Here is an 18,602-nt window from a genome sequence, read left to right as displayed (position 1 = left end):
CACATTCTGCACATCAATGGTGAATTTATGGTGGTTTTAACAAGGCCATATTCAGTCCTTGGAATTCAGTGTTCTGATAGATCTCTGGAAATTGTCCATACTACATGCTTATTTTGAAAGTCTTATATCTGTGTTATGGCTCTGGTAAAACCTTGAATTAAGAATTAGTCATTATTAATTGCTTTGGAGTAGCATATTCTGTGGAATACTTCAGGTCTTATTTGTGTCAAGATCCTGTGAAACCATGGGGAATAAATGATGTTTGCACAGAATCTCATTTGGTATGCTCCAATAAACCACAGTGGAAAAACACTGTCTGCAAGTAGACGTGAAAAATATGCACGGTTAAGCAGATCAAGGGTGACAATCTGGCAATGGGTGCCAAACTTCAATTGTTGCTACCAAATGTTAATCCTTTTGCAGTTTTAATCTTTTAGTATTTCGTTGAACTCCAGATTTAACCGTTACGTGAATTGTTTTACTGCTAAAATGCATGATTATTAATGTAAGATTTAGTAGCTAAAAATATTGGATTAAGTTTTAAGACGGTGGCATTGTGCCAAGTATTCCACTTGCTCAACACATTCCTTCTTGTGACATGGTATTTTTGGGGCTTTCACTGATTGAGTTACTTTTTTTTAGCTGTTGAATATCATTGTAATGATTAGAATAGTACGATGCTTTGGCCTTTTCTATTACCTGCTGGGTTTTTATTTTTACAAAAAAGCTGAAGCTCCTGACAATGGGGGAAAAAATAAAGAAAAGCTACATAAGTTGCAGAAAATATGTATGATTGAAATATAACCAAAATACCAGTCTTTTTTTTAAATGAAGAACAACATTTCCTGTTCCTCCCTTGCAATACTAAAACAAATGGTGTCAGATAAATGTTTCTGGATGATCACTTGCGGTACAAAAAATAACTACAGCCTGAGGACTTGTAATTTTGCTTGCTACCTGAACCTGATACAGTAGGTTCCTTTGAGCTCAAACAGGCAGCATTGCAACCTGAGCAATCCTAAACTATGCTTGGGACTTGACAGTGCAGAACCACAGGGGTGTATTTTTGCCGTGCTGTGATTAAAACAAATATGACATAAGTTAACTAGCAGATATTGCAAATACATGAGGAATGAGTATGGACAAATAGATTTGAATTAGGGTGTTGCAGCAGTGAGATTTAAAAATAGCTGTGTGAACAATAAAACAATCTGGTGCAAAAATTATAGGTGACTTTACCGTATTTCTTTCCTGTGACCACCAGGCCACAAACCATGTTAAAATCACTTTCATTATCTGCCTTCGGAACAGTGTAGTAGTGCACGTAGGCTCCAAACACCGGGGCAATGTTCCATTCCCCCTGCCCTGGCCTCAGTTCATTCATTTGCAGCTTCACCATAGCAACTCCATAGTGGAATGTTGTGTCCAATGTCTGGTGCGTCACCACAACCACAAGAGCCAAGCTAGATAAGCAGCCCAGCTGCAGTGCAAAGTAGCTCTACAAAATGACAGAGAATGGAGGGCAACAGTAACCAGCTCTACACTGGCATCTCCATCAGGAAAACATGTAGGCGCATGTAATGAGTAATACAACAGTCGTGGTGCCTTTGATCAGCATAGAAACATAGAAACATAGAAATTAGGTGCAGGAGTAGGCCATTCGGCCCTTCGAGCCTGCACCGCCATTCAATATGATCATGGCTGATCATCCAACTCAGTATCCCGTACCTGCCTTCTCTCCATACCCTCTGATCCCCTTAGCCACAAGGGCCACATCTAACTCCCTCTTAAATATAGCCAATGAACTGGCCTCGACTACCCTCTGTGGCAGGGAGTTCCAGAGATTCACCACTCTCTGTGTGAAAAAAGTTCTTCTCATCTCGGTTTTAAAGGATTTCCCCCTTATCCTTAAGCATAGACTGGCCACACTAAACTAGCAGTAATAGTGGAGGATGAATTTGTGGAATATTTGACATATTTCCTCTGCATACTAATCTAGAAAACCAACCAAATAGTATGTCATTTTAAAATCTAGAATGAGAAGCTATTAATAATCTGATATTCATGGAAGAATGGTTATAATATGATATATTGTACATAGGTTAAATGTAATTTACATTAATCTAAAACCAGTTTTAATTCTAATAGGTAAAGAAAGCATTTGAATAATTAATAGGAGGTTTGGAACAAATACCTATCCCTTTTTAGCCACTAAACCAACAGGAAAAGTCCCCTACCCGTGAATGATCAGAGAGGTGAAAGATATTGTAAGATCAAATTAAATCAATTATAAGGTTGCCAAAAAAATAGGCCTGAGGGTGGGGGTGGGGTGGGGGGGGGGAGGAAGAAGAGAGATTCAGGAAAGTAAAGGGAAAGTAGAAGACCAGTGCAAAGCACAGGAATACATATCTAAAGCAACCTTTGAAATGTCTAAAGAAAATATTTTCGAAAGTTTGATATTAAGCCCTTGCATGATGAAAATATATCTTGGAGAATAAACAAATGGCCAAAAAATGAACAGATATTTTGTCTACTTTCATGGAAGACCATCTGGAAACTGAACAATAAATCGAGGGTGAATGAGTGTCTGAAACAAATCGGTACTGGTAAAATAAAAATGCTGCGGAGGTTAATGGGGGTTAAGAGACATTCTCAGGACTGATAATCTGCATCCCAAGGTTTTGCAAAGATATTGATTCTGGAATGGTTTATACAGTAAGATGATAGCAAATATAACATTACATTTAAGAAAAAGGGGTGGAGACAAAACAGACTGAGCCCATATCAGTGGTAAGGAAAACGTTCTGGAATCTATCATATTGGAGGTGGAACAAGACACTTAGAAAATGATAGGATTGGGTAGATTGAACATGAATTTATGACAAAAAATGACATTTAATACATTTTTTATTTGCAACTAGCAAAGTAGAAATGAACATACAATAGCTGTTCTGCATTTCTTTGGCAAATTACTTTGAGAAGGTATTACGATGGTTATTAAAATTAGACTACATGGATTGGGATACTATTAACAGAAAAACATGCGTGAGATTAAAAGTTAAATTGTTAGGTTGGCATCTTCTGAGTAATGGTGTACTGCATCAGTCTCAGTTTACCACGCTGATTAGCGTACAACCCTGTACTTGTTTGTGGTATGGAGGTGTTGCTCCTGGAGGAAACCCATGCAGGTCATGGGTAGAACATACAAACACCATACAGTCAGCACCCGTAGTCAGGAACGAACCCGGATCTCTGACGCTGTAAAGCAGTTACTTTACCGCTGTGCAGCCCATATGTATTAGATTACCAACTGTGACGCGCTATTTCACCCTAATCCCAATCATCTCTGCCATTTTAACACCTTGATGTCTACATACTAGATTGTAGTCTCTCTGTTTAAAGATGGCTGTCGTTCAGGGAATGGCTGATGATTATTGGTACTATTCCACTGATGTAGGAGGATGGGTTATTCATAGAATTTAGATCAAAACATCTGCTTAGGTAATACCGATCCTACAGTTCCCATGTAATGTGACTTTTGACCTATCTTTCTCTCCTTTTGCATCCCTTAAACTCTAACTTTTGTCTTGCACTAATATCCTTTTGGTCATTCAGTGACCCTCTCCTTCCTCTTTCTCAAAGTTTCTTACTGCCAGCTATTTTCAGTTCTGGCTCAATTAATGTATGCTTTAATATGTACTTTATTTTTAGGTAATTAAAGATTAATCTGGAATTAAGAAATGATGTACTTATCTCTTACAGGGAACTGAAGCCATGGTTTTGGAAAGTGTTATGTTTGCAATCTTGGCAGAACGATCCCTTGGACCAAAGTTATATGGAATCTTTCCTCAGGGTCGTTTGGAACAGTTTATCGCAGTAAGCCTGATTTAAATGATTCTTGTTGTGAATTGTTGATTGTGTTCTGCAGCGAATGTGGAAATTGAAAGTATAATGTCATTTGTGTTCTATTAATGTTGTTATTAAATGCTTCCAAGTAAAAATTCTGCATCTTTCAAAAAAAAATCTTCATGTTACCTACTGACTTGTTCTATGTGAGCTGTTATTAAGGCCATTTGTCCTGTATGCATGAGGGAATAAACTATCTCCCAACAAAACAAGTATCCTCTAAATGCTAAAAATGAAAATTATTGCTTCTTAATATCATTAATTTACATTTAAATTTCATGGATTTTTACTCTTAAATCCTTGCTGCTACAAGTGTTTCCAAATCTCAAGCTTAGGGGGAAATTGTTTAGCCTGTCTGTCTTTTAATTGATTCAGGGTTGCTTTGTCCCTATACAGGTAATGTACAGGGGAAACGGTATTAGATATTTAAACAACTATACAGAAACTAGAAAGAGTTTTGACGAGCCAAGAAAAATAGAAATTTTGAATTTAAATATATAAGGAAGGCTAAATTTGACAGTACAATAAGTATGTACTGACTGGAATTACCCATTTTAATGCATAGTAGTTTATGTTTAGATACTGCATGATAGTCTAAAACAATTGCTGAAATCTGACACGACATGAATGTTGTATCACTCTATTCCAGAGTCGAAAATTGGAGACTAGAGAATTGGCTATTCCGAGTATTTCGACAGAAATAGCAAAAAAGATGGCCACATTCCACAGAATGACAATGCCGTTTAACAAAGAACCTAAATGGTTGTTCTGTACTATGGAGAAGTGAGTACTTGGGTGTCATATGTACCATGTAAAATGCATTCAATGTGTATTATATATATTTTAATCCACTAGACTTTTCTACCTGAAAAGAAAGTATATTTTTAATATGATTGGTGTATATCACTTTTAGATAAAAACTTGTGGGAAGTATAGTAGTAACTCTCGGGTAAGTGCAATTCATACCATTTATCCTGGCTATATTTATATTCAACATTGAAGTGTATAATCATTCAAGCACTTTACTGTCCTTTCTGTTCTGGGCCCCCTCCATTATCAGAGTGAGGCCCAGCACAGATTGGAGGAAGAGCACTGCATGTTTTGCTTGGGCAGCTCACACCCCAGCGGTGTGAATATTGACTTCTCTAATTTCAAGTAACCGTCTCTTTCTCCCTCCATCCTTCCTCCTTCCTATTTCTCCAACCAGTCGTACTGTCTCCGACTATGTTTTTTCTCTGTTTCCTTTGTTGCTACCTTCTCCCAACTAATAATGATCTATTCTACATTTCCATTGAACCTCTTTCCCTCTGTCCTGCTTTCACACCTTGATTCTGTTAATATCAAACATAATACATTGTTCTCTGCTTTGATTATTGAAAATGGAGTTTCACCTCTCAGGATGAGAATTTTAAAGATTCCCTATCCTTTGAGCAAAGAAGCTAATGTCAATTCCAAATTCCAATGGCTTATTTTGACACTAACACTCTGGTATGAACAGCCAGCTAGAGGAAGTATCATCCCAGAAATCCTTGTAAAAATGTTGCATGTTTCAGTGAGATCCTCCATCATTCTGCTAAACTGAAGAGAATATATGCCCACTATGCCTAATTTTCACAGGGACAACCTCCTTTCTGTCGTCCCAGGAATCAATCTAGTCAGTCTTCCTTGACCTACCTCCATCAGAAGGCTGCCCTTCTGTGGGGAAATCTGGCCTGTATATGATATTCCATGGGCCGCCTCGCCAGGGTTCTTGAAATTGCACCGAAGGCCAACCTAATGTTTGCATTCCCAGATGCTTGCATGTCTGCGCATTTACTTTCAGAGATTGGGTGTTCTTTGAAACTTTCTTATAAAACTACCATTTAATTTAACTTTGATTAATACGCTTTCATAACAGAAATGACAGTTTGTATATATTTCAATGTAACAGTTTAATTTACTGATGTGATTTAATTATGTTCAAACAAGTTTAAAACTTTTTGGTTAATTTTGCTTAAATTGTTAATTTTGCTTCTGTTCAATATTAATAAGCGGATCTTGTTTGCTTATTATGGTATAGTATTAGTAATCGTCATCTGTGACAAATTGGGATACAAGCAGCCACATCCATATGAAGAATAATTCAATTATTCATGCATTCTATTTTGAAGTAATTATACTTGGCACTCCATCACCCCTCAAGTAAATTAAGATGCATGGCATCCAGGATGACTGAATCATTCAGAACTGGTTTACTCATAAAAGAGAGGAAGTTACGGCAGAAGGGTGTTATTCTGGCTGGAGTTCTGTGACCACTGTAGTTCCACAGGGATCCGTGCTGGGACCTCTCGTGTTGTGACACCTACACGGCAGGAACTTGGTGGGCCGAGGGGCTAATTTCCGTGCTGTATCTCTAAACTAAGGTTTAAAGTAAAGAGGTCTGTTAACATGAGGGTTTATTGTATTGTGTGCAGTTCTGGTAGTCACATTACAGGAAGGATATGGAGGCTTTGGAGAAGTTTACCAGAATCTTGCCTGGGCGTCATCGGGTGGCGCCGCGTGCGGCAGCCTCGCCTGCAGCTGTCCGTCCTTTCATCCTTTTTGTTATTTTTAGTCTGTCTAAAAGTATGTTTCTGGAGGTCTTTTTTATGTTGGGGGTGGGGAAGGGGGAAACCATTTTCTCAGTTATTACCTGGTAGAGGATGCGTCTATTCTCCGAGCCGCATCCTCCCCCCCCCCCCCCCCTCGCGGCCTACTATCTGGATTGGCACGGCCTTTCCTGCCGGAGACCGACCAGAGCTTCAGCAGCGGCGCAGCACTGAATTCCATCGCGGAGCGGGACGATGCCTTGCTGTGTATCTCCAGAGTGTTGGGACTGCTGATTACATCGTGGAGCTGTGCTTTGTGGAACTTCCAGCTGCAGGCGGCGCTGACTTTTAACTTCGCGGAGTCCTGGGGACCTCTTGCCGGGGGCCGCCAACGTTGAATCTCCGCCCAGCTCGGACCAGGGGCCGCGGTCTCCGGTAGAAAGTGGCTGATTCGGAAACTCCAAGCCGCTGAGAGTGTTCTCCGTTCCGACGCCAGAGCTCCGATCGTCCCAGCGAGAGGGCCTGAACATCGGGCCGCCGTAGCGGCAAATGTTGATTCTGCTGTGTGGGGATGTTCATGTTAAATTCTATCGTGTATTGTGTTTTTATCCATATGGCTGTATGGTAATTCAAATCTCACTGTACCAATTGGCGCATGTGACAATAAATGTCTCTTGAACTCTTGATTCGAGGGTTTTGCCTATATGGATAGGTTGGGCAAACTTGGATTCTTTTCACCGGAACATCAAAGATTGATGGGAGACACGAGACAGTATATAAAATTGAGAGGCATAGAAGAGATAGAGGGTCAGAACCTTTCTCTGGGATGAAAATATCAAGGACTAGGGGGAGGAACTTAAAGGTCAAAAGGGGAAAGTTTAAAGTAGATGTGCAAGGCTGGTTTTTGATGGATGCCTGAAATGTGCTGTCGGGCATGGTGATGGAAACAGACATGATGGTGGCATTGAAGAGCCTTTTAGATGGACACATGGATCTGCAGGGAATGGAGGGATATGGATCACGTGCCGGAGAGGAAATTAGTTCAACCTGGCATCAAATTGGACACTGACATTGTGGACCGAACAGTTCTAACTGATAGTATATAATTAGCAAGCATTCGGAAAGCTGTAAAGCTCATAGTTACTGCTACATGAATAACATAAAATAGTGGCTATCCTTAATAATTCAGGCAGTATCTGTGTAGATAGAACAGGTAATGATTGAAATCTATGATCTTTATCAGATTAGGTCATCAATCTGAAATGTTACCACTGTTTCTCTACACAGCTATTGCCCAATCTGCTGATAATCAGATTTCCACTATCTGCTATTTTACTTTTCAAGCTCTTTGCTTATTGTTTTATGTATATGGAGCAAAAGAAGTTCAGTAGAAGTGGGGCTTTTATCTTGAACTTATTTTCTGTTTATCTTCAGTCACGATATTATCTCTAACAATGTAATATTCTTTATCATTAATGACAGATATTTGCAGCAAGTGATGCGAATTAACTTCACAAAGGAGTCACACATTGGTGCATTCCACAAGCTTCTTAGTTACAACCTGCCTCAGGAAATTGCGAAGCTACGGTAAGGCATTGAGATTATGAAAGCACAAATAAATATTACCACGATTTGCATTTCAACAAATGAATCTGACATGTTCATTGTAAACTGCTCGTATTGCTCGAATCAGTGAATGCCTTCACTTTAATTAGCATATTAGTATCTCCTGTGATATGAAATCCGTCTCTACTGACTAAATACTATGGAGGGCGAACCAAAAACATAACCAGGGATTGTAATCAAACTTTTATTGTCTTACTGCCTATGTTCACTGTTTTCATGGTAACAAATTTCAGCAAAAGCAGGTTGACAATAGTGAATCAGCAGCCCATTCTCCACAGCATTTTATTTATTTTCTAAACAAAATCTGCCTCAAGCTCTCCCATCTCTTTTTGTAGGTAATTCTGTCAAGCTGCCACTTTGAATTGCATACTTCCCACTGAATATTGGTGGCTGTTGTATGTCTGTATGATCAGTGGTTTTACTTTCCTTTAAGTACAAATGAAACCCTTTCCATTTCAATTGGGATAATGAATTAAGTTTAAGAATTGCAATTCAGAGTTGATTTGGTGACGGGGTAAATGATGTCAAGCATACAGATGCCAAATTAGTTTTAGTTCTCGAGAATAATGTATTTCAGTGATTTATTTCCGATTTGCACCCTGAAAATAGATGCTGGAGTAACCTGTGAAAGTAAGGTATGCCCAAAGAGCAAAACCAATAAAATACTACTAATGCATGAGTGAAATTCTTAATATTCTGCAAATGTATTGATAGGGTTGGGGTCTAGAGTATTTAATTGTCACATGTACCAAAAACAGAACAATGACATTCTTGTTTCAACAGCATAACAGGTCTATAAACGTAATACTCATAAAGGGAGAGGGTGAAATCACAATAGATAGAATAGGGAAGATTAACAATATTTTGATTGTATTTGCGATTAGGTACTGCAAATACTCAGCTGGTCGGGCAGTGTCTGTGGAAAGAGACATGGTTAATGTTTTGGGTGACAAATTTTTGGTCACCAGTTTCAAATATTAACTTTCTCTAATTGGCAACATGGCATTTTGTGAGAAACCCGAGTGTTTTAATTACCAAATACTTTTAAAGAGTGCACTTTCAAACAGGAAAACTTTATATCCATATAACCATCCATTCTCAAATTAATCTGTACAAGTACATTTTGTTTGGTGGTTAAAATAACGTTTTTCCAGAGGTTTAAGAATTTTCCAAGGAAGTAGAATTGCTTTAAGAATTCCAGAAGAGGAAGTGTAATCTTTACCATGTCACTTACTTACCAGATTTTTCCTTCTACTTTAGGTCTTTGCTTCAAGCAACTCCTTCACCAATTGTTTTCTGCCACAACGACTGCCAGGAAGGTCAGAATTTATCTTGAACATTATATAAAAATGTTTAATTTGTCAAAATAAAATATTTAGTATTGTGTTAATTTGAGGATAAATCCATTTAATTTTTCATTTACATTTGTGGATAGCTGTTATGGAAAATTGATTTTTCCGCAGCAATTGCTGTGGAAATTATGATTTATGACAGATTATTGGGATGATGTTGTTTTCTAATATTTGAATTTTCGATCCTAGGAAACCTTCTCCTGTTGGATAATCCTGAGAACTCTGATAACAAACTGATGTTGATTGACTTTGAATATAGTAGCTACAACTTTAGGTAATTGTATTGCTGTTTTAAAAGTAGCTGTGATTAATTGAGGATTATTGTTTTGTAATTGTAGATATTTATAATATTCTGATGTCGATAACCAGCTATCATGACATTTGGACAGATGACGAGAACCCAAAGTCATTTATTATAGTAATTCATGACCTTCAGAAACATTTGCCTAAACTCGTCTGTTTATCTCATGAATCGGTAAAAATAATGGGTATTTTGGCATGATTAACATCTATTGTTTATTCCCTTGATTACGATGTCTCTGATATTACTGCACAAGAGTTGAGTTAATTGCTTTGAGAATATTGCTGGAAGAAAGCTTATGGTTTCAGGGATGGTGTTTGCTAAAAGTCCTATGGGATCAAAGTTTTGTTTGGTAACTTTTCTTTGGCGCCATCTGATGTGGTCTAAACTGACTAACATCACAAATGCACACACTCACATTTCTCATGTATTGCATGCCAGCTGATCCCCCAGCCCGTTTTCCTGCTAGAAGCATGGAGAACAAGCAGATCATGCTGACTGATGTCATGCTTTTCTCATGTTCTGCTAGTGTGCTTCAGTCCCTGCACTCAGTGAGGTTAAGCAGAATGAAGGGCCTTGTGTCAATTTTGGTTGAATTGATTAGCAATTGCCAACTTGCTGGTTGATTTATTTCTTTCCAATGTTGCCATGATTCTCAAAGTCACTTGCTGTTTGTGTGTTTTGAAGTTACTGGGGATGATGAGAAAGTAAATGAAATAGTACCTTTGTACAAGGATGTGCGCAGAAAGCTGTTTCTTACTCATCAGTATTCCTTGTTCTTGGTTTTGACCACACTGAGAAAGATCAGAACAGGAGCAGAGGTTATTTAGAGCAAGGCAGGCTGTTAGAGCAGAGGTGGGGAAGAATGAGAGCAACGAGAGGACATCTTTACATGGTTACCTTGCAGCAAATGTAAAGAATAGATTTCTGGAATGCTGATTTATCCATGAAGTTAATTTGCTGTGTAATCTAAAGACGATAGCAGCAGTGCAAGTTTGGCATAGTGGCAAACCTCTACAGTACTACAGAGAACGTACTACAGGGAAACTTCCAAACACAGCTGTCAATTTGGATGGATGTTGCTTGTCTTGCAATGAAAGTTAAAGAAACAAATATCACATGGTCTATGAGTGTACCTGTGAAATAAACTTGCACTTTTGTTCTGTAAATGATAGGCTTCCTGTACAAGGCCCACTGCTATATTCCTCAAAGCTCCTTGCCAGAAAATCTATCCTTCATGTCACATTATCTAACTTCACTAAATGGTTGCTGCACACAGCATTCCACCGTCATCATCCCCCCCCCCCCCCCCCCAGGCCTGGCTGGAGCAATAGAAGCTTGTGCCACATTAGCTGTAAATTCTGCCATTATTTGAGCTTGTGGCTGCAAGTGTGAACCATAGTGCTGGTACATTTTCCTCATTACTGCCTTGCTCTGTCACGACAGGATGTTGTATTGTGGCTAACTGAACGGTTTAAAAAGTACCAAGATCTGATGGTGCGGAAGTCGACATCCTGCCTGTGATTCACTGAGTGGGTGTGTGTTAAATATACATCGTGATATAAATTCTGCTTTTTGGTGATTAACTAGCTTACCTTACTTGACTAACTCAAAACATACGCCTTAATTTCACTATCCCAATTTCATTAAAGTAAATAGGTGACTGGATGTAAATTGTATGGATTGTTGCAAATAGGAAATAAAAATATGTTGAAGGTGTAAAGCAATTATTAATATTTTGTGGGGAAACTCACTTCAAATTAATGCATCTTCCATGTACATGCCATATATAGAAACTTTGTGATATAAAAGCTGTTAATATGTTAAAGTAGGCGCATTTAAAATTCTTTTTTATCATTGTGTTTACAGTTACAACTCAATTTTCATTAAAAATATAAAAGATTTGACAAAATTAGAATATGAAAACATTGAAATTGAAAATTTGTTAAAGTAATTGTGCACTAAAAAGAGGCATTTTAAAAAAGAAAGTAATTCTAGTTTAGTGTTACATGTCAAAATCTTTTTCCAATTATAAAAGCAAATGAGAATGAAGTCACAAACAGATAATGGAGATGCTATTCCAATGCAAGAACTTCTGAACTTGAAGTTAACTGATAACACTTTTAAAGTTGGGTCATTAATAGATTAAGGCGAGGTTAACAAGAATGATTGCAGGAATGAGTGGGTTAACGTATGATGAGCATTTGACGACACTGGGCCAGTACCCGTTGGAGTTTAGAAGCATGAACGAGCACCTCATTGAAGCTTACCGAATAGTAAAAGGCTTGCATAAAGTGGATGTGGGGAGGATAATTGTACTAGTGGGCGAGTCTAGGAATGGAGGTCATAGCCTCAGAATTAAAGAACTTTCCTTTAGGAAGGAGATGAGGAGGAATTTCGTCAGTCAGAGGGTGGTGAATCTGTGGAATTCTAGCCACAGAAGACTGTGGAGGCGTCAATTGATATTTTTAAGGCAGAGATAGAGATTCTTGATTAGTATGGGTGTCGGGGGTTATAGGGAGAAGTCAGGAGAAAGGGGTTTAGGAGGAAGAGATAGATCCACCATGATTGAATGGCGGAGTGGATTTCATGGGCCGAATGGCCTAATTCTGCTCACTTCACTTATGTCCAAAGATAAAGGGCCAGCCATTTAAAAACAAGGTTTATAGAATAGTGAACCTCTGAAATTTCCTGTACCAGAGTTAATGAGGCTCGCATATTAAATTGAAAGTAAGATCGATTTTGAAATTGGGGGATTGGGGGCAATGAGGATCAGGCACAGAGAAATATTTGAGACCTGGAGCAGATCAGTCATGATTATGCTGAGTGGCAGGTCAGGCCAGAGTTAGGATTTCTTGTGAGAAAGACCCCCCCCCCCCCCCCCCCACCCATAGGCTCGCTTCATCTTTTCACATGAAGTGTGTATTTTATATAACTCGCTGCTGAAGCATCGAGAGACCTTATAACTGCAAAATATTACTATTTTAACTTTCTCAGATACTGTGACTAAAAGTCAATCTGCATGAGAAAATGATACATTTCAGTTACCATGTTTTTGTTATTATAGAGGGTTTGATTTTGGGAATCATTTCTGCGAATGGATGTATGACTACAACTGCGATGAGTATCCGTTTTTTATTGCTGACATCAAGAAATACCCCACCAAAATGCAACAGGCAAGTTCTATCAGTAATGCATTTTCAAGCATGCAAGTAATGCATTTTCACCCCCCGGACACTTCTATGGCCGCTTCGACAGGGACAATCTAGAGACAGCCATCAAGGCTGTGCTACCTGTCGATCACCAACCCCTCACACTCACCCCCTACGACGTATTCGTGGCACTGAGTAGGACTAATGCACGTAAAGCTGCTGGCCCTGACGGCATCCCCGGGCGCGTGCTCAGGGCCTGTGCTGCGCAGCTGACAGACGTCTGGACTGACATCTTCAACCTGTCACTTGCCCAAGCAGTTGTCCCCACGTGCCTTAAAACTACCTCCATCGTGCCAGTGCCAAAACACTCCACTGCGGCAAGCCTCAACGAATTCCGCCCAGTTGCACTTACCCCCATCATCACCAAGTGCTTCGAGAGGCTGGTCCTGGCACACCTCAAAAGCTGCCTACCCCCCACACTGGATCCCTATCAGTTTGCCTACCGCAAGAACAGGAGTACGGAGGATGCCATCTCAACGGCACTTCACTCCGCCCTCTCCCACCTCGACAACAGAGACACTTACGTAAGAATGCTGTTCATCGATTACAGCTCAGCATTCAACACCATTATACCATCAAAACTGATCACCAAACTCGGTAACCTGGGCATCGACCCCTCCCTCTGCAACTGGATACTGGACTTTCTAACCAACAGACCCCAGTCTGTTAGGTTAGACAAGCACACCTCTTCAACCCTCACCCTGAACACCGGCGTTCCACAGGGCTGTGTGCTGAGCCCCCTCTACTCCCTCTTCACCTATGACTGCACACCTGTACATGGTACTAACACCATCATCAAGTATGCAGATGATACAACGGTGATTGGCCTCATCAGCAACAACGATGAGTCGGCCTACAGGGAGGTGGTCCAGCACTTAGCAGCATGGTACGCTGACAACAACCTGGCCCTTAACTCCAAGAAGACCAAGGAGCTCATTGTAGACTTCAGGAAGTCCAGGGGCGGCACGCACACCCCCATCCACATTAACGGGACGGAGGTGGAACGTGTTTCTAGCTTCAGGTTCCTGGGAGTCAACATCTCCGATGACCTCTCTTGGTCCCACAATACCTCAACTCTGATCAAGAAGGCTCACCAGCGTCTCTTCTTCCTGAGGAGACTGAAGAAGGTCCATCTGTCTCCTCAGATCCTGGTGAACTACCGCTGCACCATCGAGAGCATCCTTACCAACTGCATCACAGTATGGTATGGCAACTGCTCTGTCTCCGACCGGAAGGCATTGCAGAGGGTGGTGAAAATTGCCCAACGCATCACCGGTTCCTCGCTCCCCTCCATTGAGTCTGTCCAAAGCAAGCGTTGTCTGCGGAGGGCGCTCAGCATCGCCAAGGACTGCTCTCACCCCAACCATGGACTGTTTACCCTCCTACCATCCGGGAGGCGCTACAGGTCTCTCCGTTGCCGAACCAGCAGGTCCAGGAACAGCTTCTTCCCGGCGGCTGTCACTCTACTCAACAACGTACCTCGGTGACTGCCAATCCCGCCCCCCCCCGGACACTTATTATCACTTATTATTATTTATTCAAATCATTTGCTATGTCGCTCTTCCAGGGAGATGCTAAATGCATTTCGTTGTCTCTGTACTGTACACTGACAATGACAATTAAAATTGAATCTGAATCTGATATATTTTAATCCACTGCATAAATATTCAAATGATTGTACCCAATTTAATTAGTTCCTAGGTATAACCTGCAGTGATTCTACATCTTTAACTTGGTGTTAATTTAGAATGTTGATAATAGTTTAGTTAGTTATTGATGATGATCCTTCGATTCCTTCAACATCCAGAAATATGTTGCTCTGTTTTGAATGAACTTGATTACTGATAATTCTAAAGATTCATCATCCTGAGTAAAGACATTTCCTCGCATCTCCTAAATGCCCTTCCCTTTTTGACATTTTTGGTCCTCAGAACATCTCCTTGCATTTGCCCTGTTGATTCCCTTTAGAAAATGTGTCATTTTTAATGAGATTGCTTTCTTCTGAACATTAACAAAGACAAGGCCTACCCTATTAACCAAAGACGTGCAAAGGACTTATTTTCTACAGGGACAAGCACATTGTTCCTGGAAAAACTACAACATGCATTGTTTAGCCCTGTTGAATGTCTAGTCCAAAAAGCAACCCGATTTAATATGCTGTTGATGTGCTTAAAGGCAGAGGTAACCCAACATGAGCTGTACAAGTGTCCTACGATTTCTAAAGTTTAGCCTTGACACCAGTAAATGAGGTAGCCAAATGTGGCCATGCAAGGAAGTACATAACCCCCCCCCCCAGTAAATCATGATTTTAGATAGTCCATTTCCTTTAAGTGGCAAGTGCTGGAGTAAAACACAAAATAATGGAGGAACTCAGTGGGTCTCTGGCAAGGAATTCTCGTCTACCAGTCATCATCCCTTCCGTCTACAACATCTTTCTCCTCCTGTACTCCCCCGGCCAGCCTTCTACCCTCTGGATCTTTTTATTTCAAACTGTCAGCTCAACAACAACCATCTTGATTTCTCCACTCGTCTTGCCCACTTAAATCTCACCCCATCTGCACACTGGCGTGTGTTCACGCAGTAACAATCCAGATATTGTTATGAAACTCATCGACAAGGGGTCTGGCAGGCTGACTTCCACTGGGCTGAGGCCAAGCACCTGTTCTCGGACACTTTCCCTCAAGACCCATTGACCATGGGTGAACACCAGACAATCATCTCCCAGATCGTTACTAATGCCATCACCTCTACCCTGCTTCTTGCAAGGACAGCATCCCCTACTCCCAATTTGCCGTCTCCACCACGCTGGCACCCATGGTGAGGCATTCCACTCTAGGACATGCAAGATTTTAGTAAACATGTTTTCCCCTTGGTGTTGTGGGATGGATCCCTCACCCTTATCTCCTCTGTGTTCTGCAGTTATGCTCTCGCCCCCTTCCCCCTGTTCCTTCACCTTTCGGCCTCCACATCCAACACATTATTCTTCAACATTTCCACCACCTGCAACATGATCCAACCGTCAAACACTCATTCCCATCCTCAATCCTTTGTTCTCTCTGTAGTGACCACTCTTTCTCCAACTCTTTAGTTCACTCATCCCTTACCATCCATGCCATCCCTCCTCAGGTAATTATCCCTGCAGCCAGAGGAGATGTAACATTTGTCCCAACACCACCTCCCTCTCCTCCATCCAGGGACTCTGGTAGCCCTTCCATGTGAGACAGAGATTCACATGCACCTCCTCTAACATGTACAGCATTCAATGTTCCCGATGTGACATCCTGTACAGCCAAGACCAAGTGTAGATGAGGAAACCGTTTTGCTGAACACTGACACTCGGTCCGCCAAGGCCTGCTGGATCATTTTCCTGCATCTAGCCTGTCCAATCCCTTAAGAATTTTATGTTTCTATAAGAGACCCTCTCATCCTTCTAAATGTCAGGGATCAGACCTTGCCACGTTCAGGCAGTCTCTGTGGTGTCGGATAGCACAACTACCTACTGTTTTTTGTTTTTTTTTTAATTGTGGTATAGACATCTGTGGAGTACTCTAAAATGTATCACCACATATCCTGCAACAGGCAGGTGCAGTATTAATCTCACATTGAGCGTCAAAGATCCGGTTCGTTCTTAAATATTTGTTAAGAGGTGCACTTCAGCCTCAAATTTGACTTTTGTTATTTTGTACCCATGTTCCTGTCTTGCAATTATAAGTTAAAAACATAATATATTGTTAAGGAGTACCTTGCTTATTTTGTCTCAAGCTGCAGTTCTCAATGGACCCAAATGGTGTGATATTGGAATATAATTATCAGGCAGAATAAAAACAAACTATCCATGTATGAAATGTTTAGGTTTAATTTAATATGTATAATTTTGCTGTTATTTACCGTATTACATTTTTTGACAGCTCAATTTTATTAGAGTTTACAATGCTGAGCTGCAGAATGCCTTTGAAGTCTTGGATGAAAAACAGATTGCAAAAATGGAAGAGCAAATGCTGGAAGAAATAAATAGGTAATGCAACATTTTTTTCTTAGTTTTTAATTGACCTGTTAAGCACAACATTTCAATATGTAGTAAACCCTTGTTATAATGGACCAGTGGGGGTGGGGGGGTAACTGGTGTCCGTTATTGCCAGTTATCAGCTATTACCACGTACCGTATTAAGGTATGTACTTGAAATAAAGAACTGCAGATGGTGGTTACACAAAAGGACCCAGTGCTGGAGCAACTATTGTTGCAGCTCACATTGTAGCCCCTGGGACAGCGTTTAGTTCATGCTGCTGCCAACGACAAGACACATTCAGTCATCGTGGGGCTCCCTCCCCTCTAACCTGCTGCTGCTTCCATGGTGACGCGGTGACTCTGAAGGAGGAGGAGGAGGCTGCGGGGGGTGGGGGGAGTGGACGGAGCGACAGGAGGATGCGACGATGGTCGAGCAGGTGCAGACAAAGCAACAGCCGACAGGAAGAAGCAGCAGCAGGTGGGGAGGGGAGGTTTAGGGTTGACTGAGCTCGTCCTGTCGGTGGCAGCAGCCAAAGAAACGTCACAGTTGGCTAGGGGCTACAATGTGAACCGCAACAACAGCCACGTCAACTGCACCAAGGGGTGGGTGAAGAAGGGCTCGCTGGGGCACCTTGTAATTCCCGGGGGAGGGGGGGGGGTTGATGTTGGAATCCGGGGCTCTAAGCAGCCGGGGAGATGGTGTGAGCCAAGGGTGGCATCGGCAGGTCTGTCTGCTCTAACCAAATCAGTTATAAAGGGGTCCGTTAATAAGTGTTTACTGAAAGTAGTTACGAAGGGTCTCTATCCATGCTGTGTGACTTGCTTATTACGAATCGTGATGGATATATCAAAATGTTTCATTAACACAAACTAATGACCAGTCTTCAGACATTTGTTAATACCACTCATTTGTTAACATGTTATATGATAATCTGCATACCAAAACTAGGGAAAATTGACAAATTGTATATTTCTGGTTTATTATATTAAATTAGTGGACACAGTGTTGAAAGTAGGGAATGAACCAGTCCCAAAGGTTTTTGTACTTTTTCCAAAGAGTATTTAGTAATCTAACTTATAGAAACTGGATATGTCAAAGGAAATATCATTAAATTGTATAGCAATTATTTAAGACTACTTCTGCACCCTGTAGTTGACCACTTGGAATTTTAACCTGGTCTTTGATGAAGGATACCAATCCAAACCCAAAGCTTCTGGTTTTTAGTTTCCATCAGTTTCAGCTTGGTTGTCATGGAATAAGACCAACCTGCCAATATATATTTTTAGTGTTTTTAAATTGCCTTCTAAGGCTGTGAGTAACAAGAAGATTCATTTGATGTGCACACTGAGCAGAGCTATAATTCTCAATTATTGCTTTCATTCACCTAGACGTGCTGGCATTCACGTCTATCCTCTTCTCACCATCTCCACCTCTTTCCCCACTACCCCACTGTAATATTATCCCTTCCAGAACCAGGGGTTGCAGCTTAAGAAGTCCAGAACCAGAGGTCACAGTTTAAGAATATGGGGTAGGCCATTTAGGACTGAGATGAGGAAAAACATTTTCGCCCAGAGTTGTAAATAAGTGGAATTCTCTGTCACAGATGGCAGTGGAGGCCAATTCACTGGATG

The 18,602-nt window shown here is 40.8% G+C and overlaps 1 protein-coding gene across 3 annotated transcripts in view; it reads left to right on the top strand.

Annotated features, from left to right (window-relative positions):
* The window catches only part of LOC116984656 (choline kinase alpha-like), a 60,320-nt gene that overhangs the window by 36,621 nt on the left and 5,097 nt on the right, over positions 1 to 18,602 (top strand). For all 3 annotated transcript variants that reach the window (XM_033038936.1, XM_033038937.1, XM_033038935.1), the window contains 7 exons: positions 3,763 to 3,876; positions 4,556 to 4,689; positions 7,956 to 8,060; positions 9,360 to 9,418; positions 9,641 to 9,725; positions 12,820 to 12,928; positions 16,873 to 16,979. In XM_033038936.1, coding sequence (XP_032894827.1) covers positions 3,763 to 3,876; positions 4,556 to 4,689; positions 7,956 to 8,060; positions 9,360 to 9,418; positions 9,641 to 9,725; positions 12,820 to 12,928; positions 16,873 to 16,979 — 713 coding nt within the window. The remainder of the gene's footprint in view (positions 1 to 3,762; positions 3,877 to 4,555; positions 4,690 to 7,955; positions 8,061 to 9,359; positions 9,419 to 9,640; positions 9,726 to 12,819; positions 12,929 to 16,872; positions 16,980 to 18,602) is intronic.

This window comes from Amblyraja radiata, chromosome 20 (assembly GCF_010909765.2).
Source record: "Amblyraja radiata isolate CabotCenter1 chromosome 20, sAmbRad1.1.pri, whole genome shotgun sequence".
NCBI lineage: Eukaryota > Metazoa > Chordata > Chondrichthyes > Rajiformes > Rajidae > Amblyraja > Amblyraja radiata.
This window is presented reverse-complemented; position numbering and strand designations above follow the sequence as displayed.